Source organism: Histomonas meleagridis (genome assembly GCF_020186115.1).
Source record: "Histomonas meleagridis strain 2922-C6/04-10x chromosome Unknown contig_283, whole genome shotgun sequence".
In the NCBI taxonomy this organism is placed as follows: Eukaryota; Parabasalia; order Tritrichomonadida; family Dientamoebidae; genus Histomonas; species Histomonas meleagridis.
Window position 1 is genome coordinate 24,052 of NW_027150850.1, and position 25,135 is coordinate 49,186.

A 25,135-nucleotide genomic window follows, 5' to 3' on the forward strand; every position below is an offset into this window, starting at 1 on the left:
TGATGCAACAAAAAGTAGAAGACCAGTTGTTATCACAAATAAAATTAGAGAATTTATAGAATTAAAGACCCTTCTTGAATTAACATTATATTCAAAAGAATAAGCGGATAAAATTGAAGAATGTCTTCATTTATCGATTTCCCATCAATCTGTTACAAAGGTCAGAAACGAAATGAAATTTCGGTATAGACCTTGTAAGGTCGAACAAGATTTAACGCCTCAACAAATAGAAGCAAGAATCGAATTTGCAAAAAAAATACTCACACAAAAATCATATCTTGACAAGATCGCTTTCTCTGATGAATCGCGATTTGTCTTGAAAAAAGATAATGAATGGATGTGGATGAGAAAAGGCGAGTATGTCGAAGAAACGATTATAAAAAAGGCCAAATTTTCAAAATCTGTAATGACCTATGGTGTGATATCTTTTAAGTACAAGAGCAGATTAGTAATTGTAGATAAATCGATTGACTCAGGACAATATATACAAAACATGGAAGTTTCCAATTTTATTGAGGATATGACAAAACCCATGGTAAGCTTGATTGGATTTATGTTCAGGATGGGGCTCGGTGCCATACTTCAGTACAATCTATGGAGTGGCTTGAGGATCGTGTCGATGTAATAAATGATTGGCCGGCCAACTCGCCTGACCTAAACCCAATCGAGTTGCTCTGGGCTATAATGAAGCAAATAATTTACAAGAGGTCCCCAAAAGATCTGGAAGAGTTGAAATTGATCTTGGAACAAACATGGGACAATTTAGACATTTCATTAATTAACAATCTTTGTTTGGGTTTTGGAGACCGTTTACGGCTTTGTCTTGAAATTAATGGAGGCTCAATTTCAAGGTTTTTAGGTTTAGAAAAGAAATTTAAAGAAATTCTTTTTAACATGAGAACATACTGTCCTTGGTCAGAAGAAGAAGATAAAGTTCTATACGATATGATTTGCAAATTTGATCATCAATGGAAATATATTTCCAAATGTTTGCAAAACAGAAGTCCTGTACAATGTAAAAGTCGATGGTTCTGTAAATTAAGATTCGACGAAAAAAAACTTAGAGAAGAAAGATTAGAAAATTTAATAAATAATTTGAATTAAAAAGCGACTTTAGCTAGAAAATCGATAATAATCCCCTATTCAATTTTGATAAGTTTACTGAACATCCTTTTAATTTTCAATCTATCGTACTCTCGATTTATTTGTACCAGTTTATATTACGTCATATATATACCGAAAGTTTATTAGAATGATTTAGATATGATTATGACCGAAATTTATATGATAGCATCAAATTCGAATCTTATATATAAATATTCATTATTTCTGATATTTTTTTTCTGTTGTGATGAAATATGATATAAAAATATTCTTCGATCCATCGAATTTGTATTTATATAATTCTAATAGTTCGAATATCATGAAATAATAATATTGTATTCAAACAAAGCAGATTTATAAAAAGTCTATTTCGATAATTGGATATCATCCTTTTATCATTTCGATGAATTTGGATTTAAATAATATATCATTTGAATAATATCTGTATTTATATTTTTTGATGCTATCATATGCACTGTTTTACATGTTTATAAGTAATTCCAAATGTTTATATGGATTATCTATATTTCCGAATATAATTTAAAAATACCAAATGATTAAAATGATTACAAAATAAAATAAAATAACTATAGTATTAATATCATATTATTTTTGTTCCATAAGTAATCTAACTATTTATGCATGACCACTTGAAGATGCCCATAGTGCTGCTTATAATATTTAAGATAAAATTACTAAAGTGTTTTTTTCATAGAATAAATAAATATCATTAGCATTTATACCACCGATTTCTTTTTGTACTTTTGCAACTGCATAATGACCTTGTCATATTGCACAATTTCATATAAATTACAAAAGATATAACACAGTAAATATTCATGAGAAACATTTTTACTATATATATTATTACATAATGAAGAATTATTAATTATAACAATTCTATGAGATTAAATAATGACAAATTATTAGTACTTTAAGAAGCATCCGACTTCTAATATCAGAATTATGATTCGAAATATTGATAAATTTTTTTATTGATCAAAATTTCCTTTTACATTATGTGAACTATTATAAATACAATCTATATTCACCATCATGATACATAATGTAAATACCATAGAATAAACTATTCCATCTGTAAAATCCGAATGAAACGAAACATATTAAATAATAAAATTTAATAATAAATGCATTGCTTTGGAATATATAAAATATTCTAAGTTATCGATAATAAATAAAAGCCTCAATATCTTATTTATGTAAAACATGATTTCTAAAGTCACAAAACATTAATGTTTATTTAATATTTTTTAATAAAAAAATCAAAAATTCATATCACTCACTGTGATTCGTGTAAAATCAATGAATAGTTTACATATTCATAAAGTATTCAATAAGTTATTGTGAAACTCATCACTTTTTTAATGTTTTTTAATCGGACTGTATTTTGCCAAACCGTATTTCATTTTCTATTTTCATTCAAAATAAGTGTCATTTATATTTTTATTTATAATCAAATTGATGAAATAATAATTCCTTTTAAAAAGTGAGTTCGTTTCCTATCGTTCGGAATTTACCCTTTAAAAATCGATTGAGAAGATTTGGAGGTTTGGTCTGCGGTTGTGTAATTGATCTCATTTACATTAATATTCTAAATATCAAATGTTGTTTCTATATGCAATATTAATAAATTTTATAATACAAATTCATTTACATCACACATTATTTTGCTGATTCGACCAAAATTTACTATGATTGTATGAAAAATCGCATATTTCTACTCAAGTTACAATCTACAAATAATTTCAATCGCTTAATTCATTAAAAACTTATTATCGCTTAGATATCTCCGATATCAACATGAAAAGAAATTGGATTATAGTGAATAGACTATACAACTTTTTTTTTATTTAAATCATGTATGATTTCATGATATATTGATTTCGCTAAAAACACCTTAACGTCAATTTGTAAAATGATTAAAATTGTATATTTTTCATTAAAAATTAGGTTTTTTTGTCGACTATTCATCAATTTTAGAATATTAGTAAGCATATTATTGAAAACAAGCTCAAGTTAAACTTGAAACTTGAGTACAATAAGATCTAATCAATTTCTGATTGTGCGCAGCTTCATTTGATTTATAAATGCATAAATAAATATAGTTAAATAACATTTTTTTGGAGAGAAAAAAAATAATTTAATATAGAAGTTTTGACAACACAATTTTTATTTTTTGAAAAACTTCTTTTTGTAATATTTGTTGCAATGGGTTTAACTTTTGAGTTATAAAAAAATTCGTTCTTTTTAATCAGCCGATAGATCTCCATCGGCATAACCGTTGAAAAGTGGCTTCTGTTCGATCGGTTTAAATTGCATATTCAGAATTTTACTCCAACACAAAATTCAATAGTCTTGGGTTGAGAGAAATGCTTTTCCTTTTTTCTTTCGTCTTGTCATTTGGAAAAGAAAACAATCCTGAATTTTTTGTTACGGAAGATGGCCTTTACGAGTATTGTATTAATGAGTTTACAAACAGCATAAATCTTACTAATATTCTTAAAGATGCTGAAAATTTGGTTATTCCATCAACAATCCAACATGATAACAAAGAATATATTGTTACTTATTTGGTACTTCATGGAAATCTTACTGGTAATCTTACCGGTTCTCTCACTATTCCAGACAATGTAACTTTTATTGGAGATGACTATTTTAAAGGACAAGGTATTTCTTCTCTTAGATTAGGTTCCGGTTTGTCAATTATTGGTTCATCAACATTTTCATCAATTCAATTTACGGAATCAATTACATTTCCAGCCTCCTTAACAGAAATTGGTGAAAAGTGTTTTATGTATTCAAATATTCCTTTAATAATATTTCCAGAAGAATCATTTTTACAAAAAATTGGGGCACATGCTTTTGATTCCACACAGATTGGTGGAACATTTAAATTTCCTTCGAATTTACAACTTGTTGATGAATATTGTTTTTATAATTCATCTATTGCATCAATTTCTTTTGAAAAACCATCACATGAAACTTATTTACAAATAGGTGATTATGCTTTTACTTATTCTTTACTAAGTTGTGAAATTAAATTTCCTTCTTCATTGCAGCATATTGGTAAATATTGTTTTGATAATTTGTCAATTTATTCGATTTCTTTTGAAAATTCATTTGAAAATTCGAAATTATTTTTAGAAAAAAATGCATTTTCTAATTGTTTAAAATTATCTGGTGATGTAGCATTTCCTTCTTCTTTATCATTTATTGGTGGTTATTGCTTTGAAGGAACAAACATTTCTTCAATTTCATTTCCTTCTGATTCAAAACTTTTTGTAATAAGTGAATTTGCTTTTTGTAAAATTAAATTTACAAAACCAATTCTTTTTCCATCTTCACTGGGACAAATTATAATATATGGTTTTTATAATACGACAATCCCATCAATAGAATTCCAACCTAATTCTAAACTTTTTTCTATTCAAGATAGTGCATTTGAAAATTCTGTATTTACTGTTGATTTTAATATCAATTTTCCTGCTTCTCTACGAACAATAGGGCCTAATTCATTTAAGAATTCCAATATTCGCTCTATCACTTTCCCAAGAGATTCACAATTATTTAATATTGAGAACTCTGCTTTTCAAGATTCTAACTTAAGTGGTGAAATTAATTTTCCTGCTTCATTAAGTGAAATCATTAATTTTGCTTTTAGTAATATTAAAATTTCTTCTATTAATTTTCCAGAAGATACTAAAATTATAAACATTGGACAATCTGCTTTTGCATATTCAACAATCTCTGGAAATTTAAAGATTCCTTCGTCACTAAAAGTAATTAATGATTATGCTTTTAGAGGAACATTAATAACTTCAATTGAATTTTCTATTGGTTCAAATTTACAAAATATAGGCAAAGGTGCATTCATTGAAACAAAATTAACTGGTAGTATTGATTTTCCTCTAAGTATTATTGAAATTTGCGATGAAAGTTTTACTGGATTAAATATTTCTTCCATTTCTTTTAGTGAAAAGTATTATCTAAAAAGTTCACTTAATTACATAGGGCTTAGTGCTTTCGAAAATTCAGCATTAAGTTGTAGTATTTCTTTTCCATCAAGTTTAAGTATTATTGATGGTTATTGTTTTGCAAACACAAATATTAAAGAAATTGAATTTCAAACAAATAGTAATTTAATTCTTGCTATAGGATGTTTTTATCAATGTAAAAATCTTGTTATCCCTTTTGGTGATATTACTGCTTTAGAAATAAGAGATAAAGCATTTTATGGATGCACAAGTTTAAAATTTATTAATATATATGGAAATGTATTGATTTGTTATCATGCATTTTATGAATGTTCAAATTTAGAAGAAATTAAAATTGCTTCAAATCAAAATAGAATTATAAATGGTGAGGTATTTTCAAATTGTGACAATTTAAAAACACTTATAATCGGAAGCTCTTTATATTATTCTGAAAATTTTGTTTGTAATTGTAAAAGTTTAGAAACTTTGAGTATTGCTGGAGTAAAAGATATAATCAATTTTTCAATAAGAAATTGTCCAAATCTTAAAGAAGTTACTTTAGATAATGCAACTTATCGTTTTGAATCTGGATTTGTTGATTTTTCTTCACTCGAAAAAGTAAAATTCTTAAATTCTAATATCACTTTCCGACAATATTCATTTAGTAATTGTGCTCTTCTTAAGAATATTATAATTGACAATAATTCATATATTTATAATATTGAATCTTTTGCATTTTATAAATGTCCTTTATTAGAATTTAATTGTTCTAATGTTTTATCTATGGAGTCATATGCATTTCAAGATTCTTGTTATCAAAGTTTCACATTTTTTGTTCCAATTATTCCTTCTTATGTAATTACTGCATCTACATTAAAATATATTAGAATAAGTTCAAGTGTAACAAAAATTAGTCCTCATTTTATAGAACAATGTCCTAATTTTAAATCATTAGAATTTCTTAATCCTGAATCTAATGAAAATAATTTAATTATTGATGATGAAGCATTTTGGAAAATGGATACATTTGAATTAGCTTCAAAACTTCCAGAAAGACTTATTAGTATTGGAAGAGAATCATTTTCGGGGTGCAGTAAAATCACAGGTTCATTATTTATACCTAAACAATTAATTTCAATTGGTTCGAATGCATTTGCAGGTTGTAATGGATTAAATGGAATTTTAGATTTTACAAACTGTGTTAATTTACGAAATATTTCTTCATATGCATTTCTTGGATGTTCTTCTTTAAGTGGTTCATTAGTTTTACCAAAATCTTTAATAGAAATTGGCGCATATGCATTTTCTAATTGTAATTTTGCAGGTCCTTTAATTATACCTAATAATGTACGTATAATTAATCAATATGCATTTGCATTATGTTCATCATTTACAGGTTCTTTAATTATAGGTAATAATGTTGAATATATTGGTGCATATGCATTTTCTGAATGTAGTGGATTTAATGGTCAGCTTGAAATTCATACTAAAATCCTTAAAGAAATAGGTAACAATGCATTTTTCTCATGTTCATCCTTAAAAGGTACATTAAATTTACCAAATACTTTGATGTCGATTGGTGATTTCGCATTCTTTAATTGTCAAGGATTAGATAATAAATTAATTTTACCTGAATCATTAATATATATTGGTGATTCAGCATTTGCATATTGTATTGGATTGACACAAGTATTGCAATTACCTAAGAGTATTTCATATATTGGTAGAAATGCATTTTTACAATGTAAAGGATTTACTAAAATATATTTTAATAAAGAAACATCTAAAAACGAATCAATTATCGTTGGTGATAAAGCATTTGGTAATTTAGCAATAAAATGTTTATCAAATGTACCAGAAACTTGTAAAGGTAATACATCTGATAATAGATGTTATGATTCAACAGGATTTAATATTATTCAAAAAGGCAATTCAAATGTTGCCGAAAGTTGTGAACTTAAAACTACAATAGAAGTTATTATTTGGTTATCAACATTAATTGTTGGCACAGGTATTTTAGGAGTTATTTGGACATTTATTAAGGAATGGTTTGAAAATATATATACTGTTTCGAGACATATTTCAGCATTATTTGCAACAATTCTTACAGGATCAAAAGAAAAATTTGAAAAAGATGAAAATGAAAATGAAACAATACAATTGACAATATCTAAAATACAAAAATATATTAAAAAAGAAGTTAATAATCCAATGTTTAACTTAAGTGAGAAAAAAATGAAATCTTTACTTAAGTCATCATTCAATAAAGTTTGGCAATCTGTTCCATATGATATAGAAACAAATGTTATGAACAATTGTTTCAATGGAATTGATTTTGTATCAATCGAACAAAGAAATAAAAATCTTAGAAGAGAGAAAAGATGTTCATGTCTAAAAAGAATATTAAAAAGAAAACCCAAAGAAAAAAATACAAGTGAAAGTGTAATATCACTTATATAAAATACATCGGCCATAATTTTATTCACATAACGAATATAAATAAAAGAGATAAAGCACATAAAAAAATTTTTAATATTTCATCTAAATAAAATAATAGAAAAATATTATCTAAAAAAAATGTTTCATTTCAAATCTAATAAATTATTTATATTTATCTTCGCCTTCTTCTAACGCCAGGCAACGGATTAATTTGCAATATTCCTAATTCATTATCTTCTTGTTCTTCAGGTTCTCTAAAAGGTTCTATTAAATCGACTGTATTTCTTGTAACAAATCCGCAATCTTCATTTTGTGAATTTAAGTATATTACTATTACACTTATGTTATCTTTTGACCCAAGTGCAAACGCATAATTTTTTAAAGTTACTGCAGCATCTGCAGCTGTTTGACTTTGCCTTACAATCATTCCAGCCATTTCGTCAGTCACAACATCCCATAAACCATCGCAAGCAACAATTAAAGCGAAGTCATCATCATCGACAGTAAATTCGTTCACTTCGGGCTTAACAAATATTCCATCGCCAATCCAAAAGTCGCCCAAAGCTCTTGCGACAGCGAGTTTTCTATTAATTCTTCCTTCGTTGTTAATCATTAATCCGCAATCTCTAAGTCTTTGATATTCAGATCTAATTAAAGGCTTTGAATCGACTGTCATTCTATGTACGGAATTCTTTCTGACTCTAACAACTCTTGAATCACCTACGCCAATAATATAACAATGTTTGTCTCTAAATAAAACGCCAGCAGTTGTACATCCATCAGTAACTTTAATTAATTTTAATTTATCATTAATACGCTTAAAACAATCAGAGAATTCTTTTGCTATTGAATCATCATCAAATTTAATTACTGATTCCATTTCTCTGACAAGACAATTTGATGCTATTGCAGATGATACATTACCTGAATGCCCATCGAATATAGCAAATATAGAATGCCTATTATCATATGATTTTATTGCTACTGAATCTTCCATTGTAGGTCTTTCACCCATTGTAGCTGAATAACCAACGCCATACATTCTATTAGCACTTGAAAGAAAATCAGACAATATATGAAATCGTAATGGCGGCGGCTTTAATGCTGGACCTGACTCATTTCCTAAGAATTCGAACACCTTTAAATTTTGTAATGAACATAATGATCCAAGTATATCTATTAACTTTTGATTAAATTTATTATGACTTAAACATAAGAATTGCACATTAGGAAACAACTTTAAATCAATTTCTGTAATTAAATTATATCCCAAATTAATTGATTTTGCTTCTGGTAAATCACATTTAAATTTCGTAAGTCGATTAAATGAAAAATCTACAAGTGTAAGTGTTTTTGGCAATATTAAATCATCAGGTATATCTTGTAATGCATTATGACTCATTGAGAAAAATTTAAGTGATCTTAAATGACCAATTAACTTTGGTACTGATTGAAAATAATTATTACTTAAATCAAGTGACTTTAGAAAGAAGAAAGAACTCATTGAATTAGGTAATACTGTAAGTTTATTACCTGAAAGAACAAGTGACTTAAGTTGACAAAATGAAAATATACATCGTGGTACAGATTTAAATAAATTACCTGCTGCAAAAATAAAAAGAGTTTTTCGACAATTAGAAAGTGAATGTGGAAGATCTTCAAGTTGATTAAAAGATACATTTAATTCAGTTAAAAAATTACATTCCGCAAAACAATCGGGAAGCTCCCTAAGATTATTCATGGAAACATTTAAAATTCGTAATTGTGGGAAATTAAACGTTTCAATTCTTTCTAAGCGATTACTTGAAACAGAAAAATTATCAATACGAATAGCATTGTTAAGTAAAGAGTTAGGAAGAGAAGTTAACTTATTACAATCAAGAAATATCTTATTAAGTTTAAGAGATGGAGGAAAACAATCAGGAAGCTCTGATATTGAGTTATACGAAAGATTAATTAATGAAACAGATTTAAGTGAAGAAACAAATTTCTCCGAAATTGCACTGATTTGATTATGTGAAAGATCAAGTGCAAGAAGTCTGTCAGGAAGTGCAAAGTCTAAAACACCTGAAATTTGGGATTTAGCTAATGAAAGAGATCGCAAACAATCAATTTCCATGACTTTAAGTGGAAAAGTTGTAAAGTGATTACTATTTAAGTTGAGTGACTGTGCCTTTAAATTGAACGATTTTTTCCATTTATGGAATTCGTTATAGTAAAGATTGAAAACTTTGAACTCTTGTGGTAATTCAAGATTGATGGAATTTAATTTATTTCCAAATAATGATAGTTCTTCAAGTGAAGGAAACTCTCGCAACACTGTTGGAAGGTTGGTAAGATTGTTCCCATCAAGATGTAAAGATTTAAGGGAATTAACAAAAGATGGAATTTCACTTGGAAGATCAAAAAGAGAGCAATGAGTAGCCTTCAATGTCGTAAGGAAAGGTAAGTTTTGGCACCAAATTGACGAGATCTCGAAATGGGGATTATAAGAAACATTAAGAGTTGTAAGTGAAATTGGTAATGAGCAGGTTAAATTTTTTAAAATGTTGGCTGTTAGGTCAAGCGATGTTAGTCTTATAAAAGGAGAAAAAATATGTTTAGGAAAATCTTGAATATGATTTTCAATTAAGTCAAGTATTGTAACGTTTGTGTATTTATTAAGACCGTGGGGTAGGCTTTGGAGCTGACAATTAATAAACCTAGCTTTGGTAATTTTTGGTATCAAATCTTGTTTTACTGGTATCACCTTGACATCCTTTGCATATACATCGAATGAGGTTAGCTGCATATTTTCAAAATAATCATCAGGAAGGCTATCAAGAAAGACAATGTTCATGAAGATGCCAAGGAGCTATGCGGTATTTCGAATAGTTTATTTGAAATTTTGAGTTGCCTTTTTCTAGGAAAAATAACGCTTTCAATTTTGTGAATGGGTACAGTCGCCAAAAATAATCGTGCACAATTACAATTACACCAAATTTTTATATTAGGAGCGATCTAATAGTGTTTTTTTATTCGTTGTTTAGGTTAAATGTAAATAATATTAAAATTTCAACATTATTTCCTATTATTAAATAGATGCAATCTTCTAAAAAAGTTAACCATAGTTAAACCAACATAATTATTTTCTAGCATAGAGATTGTCATGCCGGTAATGCAATTGGAATGGTTATTACGACTCGCTTGAAATTAAAAACGTAAGGCACACAAAAATAAACGTTTATTTTGGTTCTCTGAAAAAAATTGCAGCCACAATGAAGCTTCATACTCATTTTAAATATAATGATTTACTAACAACGCCAACATAACTTTTTAAATATTATATACATCAAAATTTAAAATGAATCTTTATGTTGAAATTTTACCCTTGGATATAGCACTGTAATTTGTGTTCATATCTGGCTTCGAGGATTTGGTTTTAAGTCAAATGTGATTGCATCAGCTTTGTCACTTTCGATACATGAAGGATATGGTTTCAGTCAATCTCCCATCCCGACCGAAGAGAAAAATATTGACTTTTGTCAAGGTCTTCAATGTACTCGATTTTCTGGTTTGCAAATTAGAAAGAAGTGATCAGATTTTGTCCTTTATCATACTATTTGCACATTTACATTCCTGCTGATGTGATGTGACGGTTCGAAAATTGAATAGAAAACGTTTTTTTGTTCACAGAAATCTATGTTAACATTCAATTTCCCCATCGGCTAGACTAAGTATTGGAAGGACTGTATAACAATCTTTAAAAAAAAATACGAACATATTCTGATTGAAATTTCTTTGATTTTTTTAATTCACATTTTTGGTAATATATATCAAAATATAATACCTAAGCACTAAACCTAAACGAATTCGTTAGTTTTTTCACTTTTGCATAAGTGTTCCACCGTCAGCATTGAAATTTGGGTTGGGTTTACCATTTGGCAAATTTGGTGCTGATCGCAATTGGAAATTCAATTTGATGGATTTTGATAGCCGGTTTTTGAATTGGATTAACGGTATTACGGTCAAATTTTGTGAATTAAACGAAATGCTTTTCAACAGTGACAACGGTTGTACCGCACAATTGAAATAAAAGTAACATAATAACAATGGTTGCCTGCAACTTTGCTTTTGTCATTCAAATCATATCAATCATAGCAAGTATTTTAGGTATTGTTTGCGGAATTTACAATATCTTCGATCATTTTACAGTTGGTGGACTTATCTTAAGTATATTTACAATCATATTCTGCTTAATGCTTATTTTAGTTGAAGTCCATATCTTCAAATTTTTCATGTATTTTGCATTCATCATCACCTTCTGGGGAAAGGGAATTATGTACTTATTTATGGGATTTTTCATATTTTCAAAAAGTTCAACATTTGCAATCGTTGTTGCAGTAATCTTCTGGTGCTTGTTCGTTCTTTGTGTTATTTCGTTCTTCTTTGCAAAAGGTTCATCAGCCCCTCTTCTCCAAAAAGGTGAACCACCATCATTTGACTTATCATCCGCAGATTTTTATGGAGGAGAAAGTGGTGGCAAAAAAGAATCCAAGAAATCAAAGAGTGGAGTCGAAGATAACAAGGATTCTGATTATTATAAAGAAGATCCAGAAAATTAATCATCAATAAAACCATTTTTCATCTTTCCTGAAGTATTGTTGAAAGTCTAAACCTTAGTGAATAACTACATTTAAGTCTTTTTGATTTTTTAAAAAATTGGATACATCACTAGGTTTCCAAACTCTCTTTATATTTTTGACATTATTTATCGCTTAATTTTTTGTAATTATTTCTGAATTAATATATTTTTTGCAGGAAGGAAAATGATTTGATTTACTTGATCAATTCATGGACTTGATATTTTCTATGAGATTTATCAAAATATTCCCTTAACGTGCTAATTTTTGACCGTTTAAAATCTGGTTGCAAGGCAAATAGATAAATCTATCGTTACATATTTTGTAAAATTTACAATTTGTAAATCTAAAAAAAAAAAAATTACAATTTTTTAATAATTATATATAATTTAATTGCTTTTTGAGTCTAATATTTTCTTGTGTTTCTTCTTTAATTTTAACTTTTAATTCATTTAAATCTTTCTTTTTAGAATCAATAACCAAAAACAAACCTTTTGCATGGTTTTGATCTTTGGATAACTTTTCATCTTCCTCTTTTTTAAGTAAATCATATTGCCTTTGAAGATTTTCAATTTCTTTTTGTAAATATTTAATATCATTTTTCCTGCTTTGGATTAAAGATCTCAGTTTTTGTTCCTTTGTATTCACGCTTGATGTAGGTGAAAATGTGGTGCTTTCGTTTTCTTCTTTATTTAGCGTTGGTGGAGGAGAATTTAAAGTCATTTTAAAGACTTTTATTTGTGTTTGTAGATTTTCGTTTTGCTTTTGGAGAATGGAATGATAGGACAAGAACTGAAACATTGAAAAGAAAAGTTCTGGATGCACTTTGTTACTTTGAATTTCATCCTTTAAATCCGAAAATTCTCTTGGTAATAAAGATAATAAAATTTTCTGCTGGGTTTTCGAATCAGGCATTTCTTTGAAAGTAGTGTTGTTTTGTTTCTTTAAGATATTTAACATTTTGTTTTCTTTAATCTTTTTTGGCATTGAACTTATTAGAGTAGCTATTTCTTTTTCTTGCTTTGATTTCTCAAGTGAATATAAAAGGAAGTATCTGAGTTCTCTTTCTTTTTGATATCTATTTAAAAAGGCTTGAATTTTTGTGTTTTCCATTTTTATGTACGTTTACATTAATTTTTTTTTTTCTAAATTAAGTTTGCAAACAAAAAAACTTCCAGAATTTGCTATAGCCCTTAAGAACAGGGTTAATGAAAGAAATTCAAGTAAGAAAGTGTTTAATGGTGAAAACTGGAATCAATTGCCCTCAAATATATCACCTATCAAACCACAATCATTTTTTCAAAAACAAGGTAATACATCACCTAAAGAATTACAATCCATGAATGAAATGTTTGATGAAAGTTCTCATATTTCTCAGATTGAACAAAAAAATGAAGAAATATCTGATTTAAGGTTCATTAAAAACCTTAAAGAAAGCATCAAAGGATTAAAAAAAGAAAACCTGATTTTAGAGACCCGAAGTGACTCTGAAATAACTCAATTAAGAATAAAATTGAAAGAACAAAAGGCAAAAAATGCAAATCTTAAACAAGAAATTGAAAACTCGCATAACAAAATCAAAGAACTTCAAGAGCTGCTTTCATCAAAAGAAAAAATAATTAAAAAAATGAAAGATGAAATTAATTATCTATTAGAAGATTATCAAAAAATTGTAGACACCATGAAAATCCAATCAAAAAAATATTTACAGGCACAGTCAAAAGTTGCTGAGCTTGAAACAGAACTTCAAGAACAATACAAAAGAATTGTTGAATTAAGGAACGTATCTACTTACTATCGTGCCAAGGCAGATGAAAACCTTCACATCAGAAAGCAAAATTCCAATTCTATAAACGAAAGTCATTCACCAAAAATTAATTACTTCCACAAAAATAATCAGCAAAAAGAAAACCCTAGAAAAAACGAAATACCATCTGCTATGAAAGATAACATTGTATTTGGACAAGTTCAAGCAATTCCAATGAATAATATCAAAGCAATGAGTAATGATGAACTTACAGAAGAAATAGAAAATTTAACGTCAATTGCTGAGTCAAAAGAGTGGAAGTTAAGAAGAATTTATATAAGGAAAGGAAACATTTATCAAATAAATCAAGAAAAAGAAAAGCTTGAAGACGAAATTGATGAACTCACGAGAAAGATTTCAAAATTAAAACTTGAGTATAAGCAAAGAGGTCTTTCATAAAGTAATTTAGAGTATGTGTAAATAAAAGAAATATATTTTTACTAATTTTAGGTTTGATTTTTTATAAATGGGCATACTCATCTTTTGAACGCCTATTGCATATTCTAACAGCTACATCTATAATAATTGATGCACCAAGAATTGAAAATCCAATTGCATATCTAACAGAATCCTTTGCATCACCACCAAGTTCTTCTATACAACGCTTTGTTCTTGTTGCTTCTTTGTTTTTACATTCGAATGTAGTATTTGTAGTATAGCAACTTGAATCATCTAAACAAAAGAAACACCCAGTATCTTCAAGGCAACGCAAGCAATTTGTTGTTCCTGTGATACAAGTAGCCTCAAGAATTGATGAAAGAATGTATAAGAACATTTGTGCCACTTTTTGATACTTTCATCGTTTTGCGTAAAGCTTTGAAAATTGGTCACTTAAGTGACCTACACGTGTAGGTTTCGGAAGCTTTGTCTTACCTAAATAATTATATAATCTTAAGAAAGGAAAATTCTAAGTTTTAAGCGGAACCAATATTTTACTAATTTTCATTTTAAACAATTTTTTTGTTCTACCCATTTAAAATCTACTACATATGAATCATTGTTGAAATCCTTAGTAAGTGGTAAAACCTAAAAAAGTTATTGTTGGATATTTTACTGAACTAGATATATTTAAAGATGAGTATTTGAATAATTTTCGAGTAATTCAACAATGGAATTGTAATTGCTTTGACGTGCTTTATTGAGTGCTGTTTGAAACATTTTAAATAATTACCAAATTTAGAAAAATTACATCAAATTTAAGATTTAAAATATAAAGATTTAAATTAAATATCTTTTATATTAATATCAATTCCTTTGACTTGAAGAAGAGTTTGGACAATTTCATAATTATTTTTTATTACTGCTTGAATTAATGCTGTTCGAAACAAATAAAATAATTTCCAATTAAATATATAAAATTGTATTTAGAATTATTAAACATTATTATGAATAATAAAATATCAGTAGCATTAACATGAATATTTTCTTGTGAAATAAGTAATTTTACAATTTCTGAGTGACCATTCATTGATGCATAAACAAGTGGTGTCAAAAAATTTAAATATATTTTCCAAATTAAAATGATAAATTTCAAGCATCTAAACTAAACAATATTTAAAAATAAGAAATATTTTTTTTGTTTATATTAATTCCTTTTAGATTTAATAACACTCTAACAATTTCAATATGACCATTTTTTGATGCACTCGAAATCGCCGTTTCAATTGATAAAATAAAATTTTATATTATTTATAAAAATACGAAATAATTAAAATTAAGATAAAATCAAATAATTAAACATCAGGTAAGTTAATATCAATTTCTTTTCGTTCTAAAAGCATTTTAACTATTTCAATATTTCCATATCTAGATGCTAAAATAAGTGCTGTTTCAAATTATTTTCATAATTTCCATATAAAATTTTAAAATTTCAATTAATTTATTTAAACTTTAATAATTAATATTAAATATTAATCATATTAATATCATTTGTATTTTTTTGAAGAAACTGTTTGACAAAGAATGAATTTCCATATTTTATTGCTGCTTTAAAAAGTTCTGAATCCCCTTTCATTCCTTCTTCTTGAAGAAAAGAAAAAATTTCAAAGTTATTAAAATTTAGACATGCAATTCCGAACACAGTTAAATCCCTAAGTTCTGAAGATTCATCATCATAAAAATAATGAAAAATATCATTTCGATGAAACTTAATTGCTGTTTCATATGTATCTTTAAATGATGAATGATTTTGTTCACATAAATGTACGATTTCAATGTTTCCGCCAGCAACTGCATATTTGCCTGTGTTATCTACTTTTGCACCATTCATAAGTAAATATTTAAAACATTTAATTGAACCAAAAAATGCTGCGTAATCAATTAATGTAACACCTCTTTGATTAACAAAATCACATCTTTCATAAAGTGATGGTTCGATTCTTTGATTAAAATCGAAATTATTTTGTGATGATATTTCTTGAAGTTTTTCTACTTCATCATTTCGAATTATTTTTGCAATTGCATTTGGATTATGTCCTTCTTTAATGAATTGTTTGTGTAAATTCCAATCATCTTTTGAAAGTTCTTCGATATTTGATATAAAGTGGCTGGAAAAAGGTAAAGAAGAATTATAATTTTTTTCATTTCTTTGGTAATGCTCAAAATATAATGTTTTTTTGTTTTTAATAATATTCATATCAATCAATTGTTTTTGAATCATTTTTTCAAGGATATAATATGATTCTTGTGAATCAATTTCTAGAATATATTTTAGAAAAATTTCCATGATCGAAAAAATTGTGATTTTTTCTTCTTGTTTTTGAACTTCATTTAAATAATCAAAATATATTTCCATATTATTTCCCTTGGATAAGAATGCAGAGTATATTAATTTACAAATCATTAAATGAAAAGTATATGGGAGATCTGGATCAAATAAATCATAGGCTAGCTTCGCTAATTCTTTAAAATTTGTTTCGCTTATAGTAAATACGAGTTTTTCCAAAGTTTTTAAACAATTCATTTTTGTGATATGAAAAACCGTTTTAATTTGCTTCTGAATATGTTAAATTTAACATAATATCAACCGTAGAATAATTCATAATTTTTTTATTGATATTGATACAAAAATGTCAATAAAAAATTAAGTAAGTCATAAACGAAGATAACTTTTCATATATATTATTTTTTCGAATTTAATTTCATCATTATAATTTTTTATAAAAATAATTTTAGCTATAAAATTTTTTATTAAAAAAATATTTGGTGTGGGGAAAAGTGCATTTGCCCCTTATTTTTTTTATCTTAAAACAAAAGACTCAATTTTTGATAGACATGAAATACATAGGAGATGATGGATGAATAAATTTTTAACTTATAAATTAATTCATTGACTGTAGTTATAGATATTAATAGAACATCTAATAATAAAAATAATTTAATATTTCAAATTTATTCGAAAGATACACGTTCTACAAATATAATCGCATTAAGATGGGTATTTTTGAGAATCCTTTAAAGGATTTTACATAAAAGACATGAAAAACGAAAAATTAGAAAAATAAAAACATTTTTTATTCATTACTTATTTGCATAAATTTTGGTTCATAATCTATGAAAGCCTTTTCATCTTTTATTTTTTCGAAGATAATATTTTTTGTTCTTAAACTTGACAGCTTCTTTGGCATTTTCCTTGCCACGTCTATGATTACATTTATATCAATGTGATCATAAAATTCATGATCATTGGAGAAATCGAATACACCTCCTCCATTTTTAATCATTAGAGGAACATAAAACAACAAAATGATAGCAGCAGTAAAGAACAAGAAAAACTTTTTATCAGGATTTGCTGCTAAAGATGAATCGAAAAATCGTTTTACGATTTCGCTTTTGTTAAAACATTTCTTGAAAAATGCTTTTAATTCATCATGCATAGTTTCTGGATCAATAATTTTCTTTAACCCAATAAATTTAGTTGTTCCAGGATGAACATTTTCGATGATCATTCTTACTCGTTCTGAAAAAAATTTATAATTTTCTTTTAAGTTGATAAGAAATAGCGAATCTTTTTCCGATAATTTCATAAAGAAAAAAAGCATAAATGATGAAGCCTCTTTAAGATCGAGTTTCTTTCCATCTTTTGTCGTAACTTCATTGGTTTCTTTGTCAATGGGAAAGATAAAGAATACATCTAAAAGAAAAAGAAGTATTTTGAAGTATTCACTGTGATTCCATATGTCTCTATCAATAAGTAAATAAATTCCAATAATATTCATTACAAAATCTAAACGATCTTTATCAATGTTAAACTCAGATTTAATATTTTCGTGTATTCCTTTAAGTGTTTTGAGATAAATTTCTTTTTGTCTTGAAATTAATAAATTTTGTAAATTTTGAAATTTGTCATACTTTTCAAGATTATTAAGATCAATGACTGCTCTTTCTTCAAGCGTTGAATCAATTGGATAAAGTGATACTAGAAATGGCCATATAATATATCTTGAATTATCATCTAAGCCCCTCTTAAAACACCACTTAACAACATCATTACCATTTTGAAGACGTCCACTTTCATCAAAGTGAATATCTGAAAGTAAAATTGGTGGAAGGCTTTGTTTGATTCCAAGAGAATTGAGAACTCGCCAATAGTTTGTCATTGACACGAAACGATACGAATGGATGCAGTTTTTAGGAAATGTTAATGAGGAAGAAGACGAATTATTTGAAGAAGTAATACCAATTGATTCATTTTTATTGATGTAAAAAGCTTGATTTTCATGAACAAGGTAAGAGAATAATTGTGTTACAGCTAGGTTTCCAAACATATTAAATTTTATTTTTGGAAATATTGTATAATCCTTGAATAAAATGTTGATGATCGTAGATTTGGGATTGCTTGAAATAATTTCAATTACCTCAACTTGGTGTAGCAAGATGGTGAAAGAATAATTTCCTGGGTATAAATCTGATGTATTTGCATTAACAATATTTGGCGTCCACAACAAATAATATAATGAATGATCATGAATCATTAACAATGTTCCAATAGCGAATTCTCCAGGTGTCATTTCAATTTCGACATTAGTCCAAAATGAATAAATGTCACCAGAGAATTCCATAAATTGGATGATCGTTTTTTTTACTATCGTAGAAGTTATAAAAAAGTGTACAAATCCAAAAACGCCTAATTGAGAATGAACGTTAAATAATATTCTTAACTTTACTTTGTCATTTTTGTGAGATTAATTGATTGGAACCATCCGATGTGTAGCGCTTTTTGAATAAAAAACGATACTACATTTTTTCAGTAATTAACCGCATTATTTTCAATGTTCAAGATCTCCAACTTGGATGAGTCATGTCACCAGTGACATGATGCTCTCAATGAATGGTCATGTAACATTCGTTTCTTTCAAAGCTGCTGAATGACCATGTCACATTATGGAGGAAGAAGAATTTACGAATACCAATGAGGAGTGTCAACAAGAAATTATTCAAGATCCTGTTGAAGATGAACACATGCGTTTAGGTGGGTACCCACCCTTAAAGACAATCGCTAAACTTTTGGTAGGACCTCTCATATCACAATTGCTTACATCAGTTGATGGTCTTGCTAATTCTATATGGGTTTCCAAATTCATAGGCGAAATTGGTTTGACAGCCATGTCTCAAGCCTATATTTTTGAAAATGCAATTCAGGCCTTTGGATCCTTTGCAAACACAGCTTCCAACACTAAAATTTCATATCTCCTTAGTCGTGATAACTATTCTTCTGCTGCACAAGTTATTGCCGATATAATCCGTGTATTATTTTTAATTGGTCTCATTATTCCTGCCATTTTTATTCCACTTTCCAAGTATATTATGTCATGGCTTGGCGCAGGTGCTGATGTATTACAAATGTCATTTATTTATACCATTCCTTTATTATCATGTACATTCACATCAGAACTTTATTATTTTTGCTGTGGTATTCTCCAAGCCGAAGGCCGTTCATGGCTTTACACCATTGTCCAAATCATTTCTCTTGTTGTAAGTACCTGTCTTTTCGATCCATTATTTTTATCCACAATTAAACATGTCTATGGTGGTGCTCTTTCCACCGCATTATCCGAAGGACTTCCTGGAATTGTGTTATTTATACTTGTTTTTGTGCATAAATTTTCTGTCAAGCCAACGTTTCGAGGGTTTATTAATAAATTCGATAAGGCAACGATTGGGGCCTTAGGTACTGGTGCGTCGTCTCTTGGCCTTAATTTGTCTGTCACAATTCCAGCGATTTTTATCCAAAAGTTTGTTGCTACTGCTGCATCAAACATCGGATCATATAATACTGTTATGGCAATATGGAACGCATACACACGACTATTCCAAGTAACCATGTGTGTACCAAATGCAATCAACGCCGCATATCTTCCATCTGCTTCATATGCATTTGGTAAACGTAAAATCAAGCGCGTTTTCCAACTAACATTTCATGCAGTTTGGATTGCTGCTGCATGGGGCGCATTGGTTACCTTTGTTGTAAGTGTCTTTCCACGCGATGTCGCAAAGCTTTGGAGTACTGATAATGAATTCCTTGATTGGTCAGAAAAGATTTTGACTGTTTGCTTTTACACGATAATACTTGCGTCGATAAAATTTATTGTAATTAGTTATTTGCAGGTGACACAAATGGTAATAACAGCCGTTGTGTTATCTGTGGTAACTGAGTTAGTTCCGTTGCCTTGTTTCGCCGCATTGTTACATTACACGGGAAAGAAAGACGACCCAAGAAGAATATTCTTTGCATACATTTGTAATGATATATTAGCAATTGTTGTATGTTGTATTGTCGCGTTGCCGCAAATGATAAAGTTATATAGAAAGAGAAATGACAACGATGAAGAGAATGAAATGAAAGAGTTATGAGTAAACATTCAATTGAATTGTTGGATGAAATCGAAAAATTTGGTCATAAAAATATGCAACAAATTGTTCTGCATAAACTCAATTCAAATTTAATGGCACTTTTTATCATTTGGTGTGGTTACGCTCCTCATAACAATTGTTTTAACAAGAACAATAAAAAATTAGTGCGAAGTACGTCATGGAACCGTACTTACAACATTTCCATCATTTCGATGGATGTGAACTGAAATGATTGAGGCTTTTTGTAAGCTGTTTTCAAAGGCGTGCCCCAAGTAATTCATAAAAAAATAAACCGAAAGCAAAACCAATTTTTGAAAGTCATTTCTATGTGAATTGTCGGGCGGATATCAAAATTCAAAACACTTTGAAATATTCAATCCCGCGCCCTTAAGTTTTACCTGTATGAGCATTGACGCCACACATCAAAGTTCGGAGAACGAACCTGTGGCCAACCTATCCGATGCTGAGGTGTTGTCAATGCATTCAACATCTGGTTTGTCAATTTCTTCTCTAATCAATGATTCAAAATTATCTAGCTCAAATACCAAGCAAACGAATGCAATAGCCAAACAACCAATTAATTTACTAAATAATTTTATTAATAATCCAACAGCATCATCAAATGATGAACAAAATAAAGAAACAAATCCTATTGTAAGAAGAAAAATAATTCAGCAACCAATTGTCAGACGAAGAGTTGTTCAACCTGTTGTTGAAGAAAAACCAAAACCAACTAAATCCGTTAATATAATGCCATTACCATCTATTCCAATTCAGTCGAATTTTACACCACAACTTGCACCGCCAGAACCATATATTCAAAGCCAGCCAATATTACGGCCTTTTTCTCCAACATTTTATCAACCAAATTTTGCGTTTAATAATACATATTATCCTCAACAAATATATCCTGTATATCCTCAGTACGTTCCAATTCCCCAGCAGCATGTTACAATTCCAAAACCAATGATCCAACAAAATTCTTTTCCACAACCATTTGTAATTCCATTAAATTCAGATGAAATGTTTGTGCCAGATGCATACCCAATAATAAAAGATGGTAAGCAAATATACCTTAGGTGTGTTTGTGATGAACATCATTTAGAAGGATTATTAATACAGTGCAAAAAATGCAAAAATTACTTACATGCAATGTGTGTAAACGAGTACAAACAGCGAACAGCATATAATTGTCCTTATTGTTCTAAGAAAAAGATACGTTGTAAATGTAATCGTAATACTCTTTATAATGAACCCTTAATTCAATGTACAAGATGTAAAATGTGGGTTCATAAGTCATGTGAAAAACTTGATTTTGGGGCTAACCCAAAGAACTTTTCTTGTTGGAGCTGTGGACAAAACACTTACGAAATTCCATATGTCACTTTTGATGAAAAAGACGTTTCTGTGCCAAACGGTTATGTAACGGTTGATTTTGACAGAACGGAACTTATCAATTCAATTCCAAACGGTTATTTTTCGCAACTCGTGACTGAAGAAATTGGGAAATCACAAATTCATTTTAGATTAACATTAGAAAAATATTTTCATATTTTTGCCTCTTTATTATTTGATCAAGCGCATGAATTTTGGAAAGTTTTTAATAATACATTTTGTAAATTGCTTAATTGTGAAAGACAAGTCTTATTAAATGCAATTGACATTTTAGCGACGAAACTTATTTATAATGAAAATTTATCTAATGAAACAGATCCAAATAATGATAGTTTTACATACACAGAATCCATCGAAAAACTTTTAAACTCAACACAAATTCCACGAATTGAAAAAGAGCCAAATCAAGTTGAAATATATAAAGGCGAAGACGGACATATTCATTCATCTGTCCAAGTGGAAGATGGCACATTAATATGTCTTCTTCCTGGGGTTTTAATGCATACAGATGAAGTACAATGTGAAGATGGAATTCCACTTTCATGTTTAGTAGTAACAGATAGTAGTGTTGTCATTGATACATCGAATACAAGTTTTTCATTCACTCCTTATTTTAGAAGGAGTTTTCATTTTAATTGCATTGTAAGATTAATTCGTGTTAATGATGAAATAAGTGTTGGGTTATTTGCAACAAGAATGAAAGGACCTTTAAATGAAGAGAAGTCAAGAAGAGGATTTGCTATACAAAAGGATAGTGAAATAATTCTTCCTTTTGATGGCGATATTCCATATCCATTACCAAAATGTGAATGGAAAGAAAAAAGAAGAAAAGTGAAAACAATAATCGAAATTAAAGATGATCCCGAATATAAAACGAGTATGCAAACAAGATCTTCTACTAAGAAGAAGAACAAATCTGATGATAACTTGATGATAAATATTTCAAGAAAACATGAATTAGCATCTAATATGACATTATTAGGTACATTTGTTAATGATAGTGTACCTGTAATTCCATTCATTCTGTTGCCTGATGATGAATCTGTACAAAAGTTTAAAGAAAAACAAGAAAAAGGAAAATTGAGAGGCAAAAAAATTAGTAAGTATACAAGTATCCTCGCTTAATAAATTGTTTAAATATATTAAATAAAAATTTATGTGAATGTTATGTTATAACTTCTATATATTACTTCTTGATGAAAAACATTTTGATATTAATTCAGAATAATTTGTTGATTTAAAAATAACAACAAAGGAAAATTGATATGACATGTGATGTGCAAAATCTAAGATTTGGTCATGCAACCCCAATTTGCTGAACAACTCGTTGCATGTTACACTCAATTAAGAGCAGGTATCCCTGGGCTTGTTGAACAAGCTAGTTTACAATTAATTGAGCTTTACAAAATTCCTTCTATTGTAAATGATCTTTTATTTATTTCTTTAAATAATACAGATCCTATTCTTAGATATTATTCTATTGTTGCATTGGATCAAGTAATTACAAAAAATATTGATCAATATAATGAAGATCAATTTAATTTTATCAAGTCCAACATAATCCAAATCTTACAAAAAGAAACAGTTGATCAAAATCGCTGTTATTTGTTTAGTAGTGGCACAGAAATTGTTAGGAAGCCTAATATTGGATTTCCAGAATTGTTAAATTTAGCAATTTGTTTTTTGACAGATCAAAGCACAGCTGGAATTGGCCTTGCATCATGGTCTATGTTTCTTGAGACCAATGCAGTTGATGAAGCCTTATTACAACAAGTAATTCAACCATTAGTTCAATGTATTCTTCAAGCAATGAATAGTCCTGACCAAGTTTTACGATTTCGTTCGATTAGTTTAATATTTTCTATCATTCAAAGTGGTCTTTTTAAACAACTTTTCAGTGTATTTCCACAACTACTTGAATCTCTTAAAATCGAATGTCAAAAAAGTGTTCTTGAATATGGAGATCAACAAGAAGTCTTTCGTATATATGAGTTAATATGTTTTTTATTTTATTTTGTCCCTGAGATTTCTGCTGATCTTGAGTTTTATTATACATTTTCCAGGCAAATTGTTTTTAATCATGAATTACCTCCATATGTTCGTGAATGTGCTCTTCAATTTTTCATAACTATTCTTGAAATTGAGCCAAATTCATTAGAAAAGGAATTAACAAACATTACTAATGAAGTCATCCAAATATTATATACGAAATGTAAACTTGATCCAGAAGAATTTCAACCATTTTGGGAAGATCATTTTATTTCTGATTTAGCATCAGAAGAAAATTATAATGATTCATTATTCTTTCAATTATATGATTTTATAGTATCACAAATTCAAAATAATGATTTAGTAGGCTTTCGTGTAGGTATAGTATGTTTTACTTATATGATTGAAACAGCGGGTGAATTATTAGAAAGTAACATTGATGAAATTAATAATATAATATCAGCCGGGATGCAAATTAATGATCCATATGTATATAATGATTTTTGTATATTTATATCAAGTCTAAGTGAAGATGCACCAATGTGTTTAAAGCTTCATTTTAATACACTTATTGAATCATTTTTAAATCATTCATCTTATTCAAGTGCATTACTTGCACTTGAAAATATCCTTCATAATTCTAATGAACCATTACAAAATGTTTTTCAAATTGTTTCTGCGCTTGTTTCATTAATGAATAAAGATAATTCTGATTTGATACTTCCATGTATATCAAATGCGATATATAAATATGAAGGGATTAATGAAGAGCTATATACTTCAATAAGAAAAATACTTACGGATTTATTAAATGCAAATATATCATTACCAAAAGTTTATGAATGTTTTAGTAAATGTGTAAAAATTGCACCAAGACTTATCATTGAAGATATACCATCATTTTTATCTATAATGTCATCAAATTTAGTTCA

General features: G+C 28.2%; 5 protein-coding genes across 5 annotated transcripts; 3 read left to right on the forward strand and 2 right to left on the reverse strand.

Moving 5' to 3' along the window:
• Positions 1-7,710: 7,710 nt before the first annotated feature.
• On the reverse strand, positions 7,711-9,657 carry GO595_004774 (protein phosphatase 2C; the record flags this gene model as incomplete). Its single annotated transcript, XM_067917942.1, has 1 exon — positions 7,711-9,657. One exon carries the CDS (start codon positions 9,655-9,657, stop codon positions 7,711-7,713), a length of 1,947 nt encoding a protein of 648 aa, XP_067775027.1.
• Positions 9,658-11,815: 2,158 nt separating this feature from the next.
• GO595_004775 (COPI associated protein) lies at positions 11,816-12,142 on the forward strand (the record flags this gene model as incomplete). Its single annotated transcript, XM_067917944.1, has 1 exon — positions 11,816-12,142. The coding sequence occupies one exon, from the start codon at positions 11,816-11,818 to the stop codon at positions 12,140-12,142; it is 327 nt and encodes a 108-aa protein (XP_067775028.1).
• Positions 12,143-14,427: 2,285 nt separating this feature from the next.
• GO595_004776 (uncharacterized protein) lies at positions 14,428-14,742 on the reverse strand (the record flags this gene model as incomplete). The annotated part of the gene is made up of 1 exon (XM_067917945.1): positions 14,428-14,742. The coding sequence occupies one exon, from the start codon at positions 14,740-14,742 to the stop codon at positions 14,428-14,430; it is 315 nt and encodes a 104-aa protein (XP_067775029.1).
• Positions 14,743-19,349: 4,607 nt separating this feature from the next.
• GO595_004777 (MatE family protein) lies at positions 19,350-20,819 on the forward strand (the record flags this gene model as incomplete). The annotated part of the gene is made up of 1 exon (XM_067917946.1): positions 19,350-20,819. One exon carries the CDS (start codon positions 19,350-19,352, stop codon positions 20,817-20,819), a length of 1,470 nt encoding a protein of 489 aa, XP_067775030.1.
• Positions 20,820-21,221: 402 nt separating this feature from the next.
• Positions 21,222-23,339, forward strand: GO595_004778 (PHD-finger family protein; the record flags this gene model as incomplete). Its single annotated transcript, XM_067917947.1, has 1 exon — positions 21,222-23,339. The coding sequence occupies one exon, from the start codon at positions 21,222-21,224 to the stop codon at positions 23,337-23,339; it is 2,118 nt and encodes a 705-aa protein (XP_067775031.1).
• Between the last annotated feature and the right edge of the window lie 1,796 nt (positions 23,340-25,135).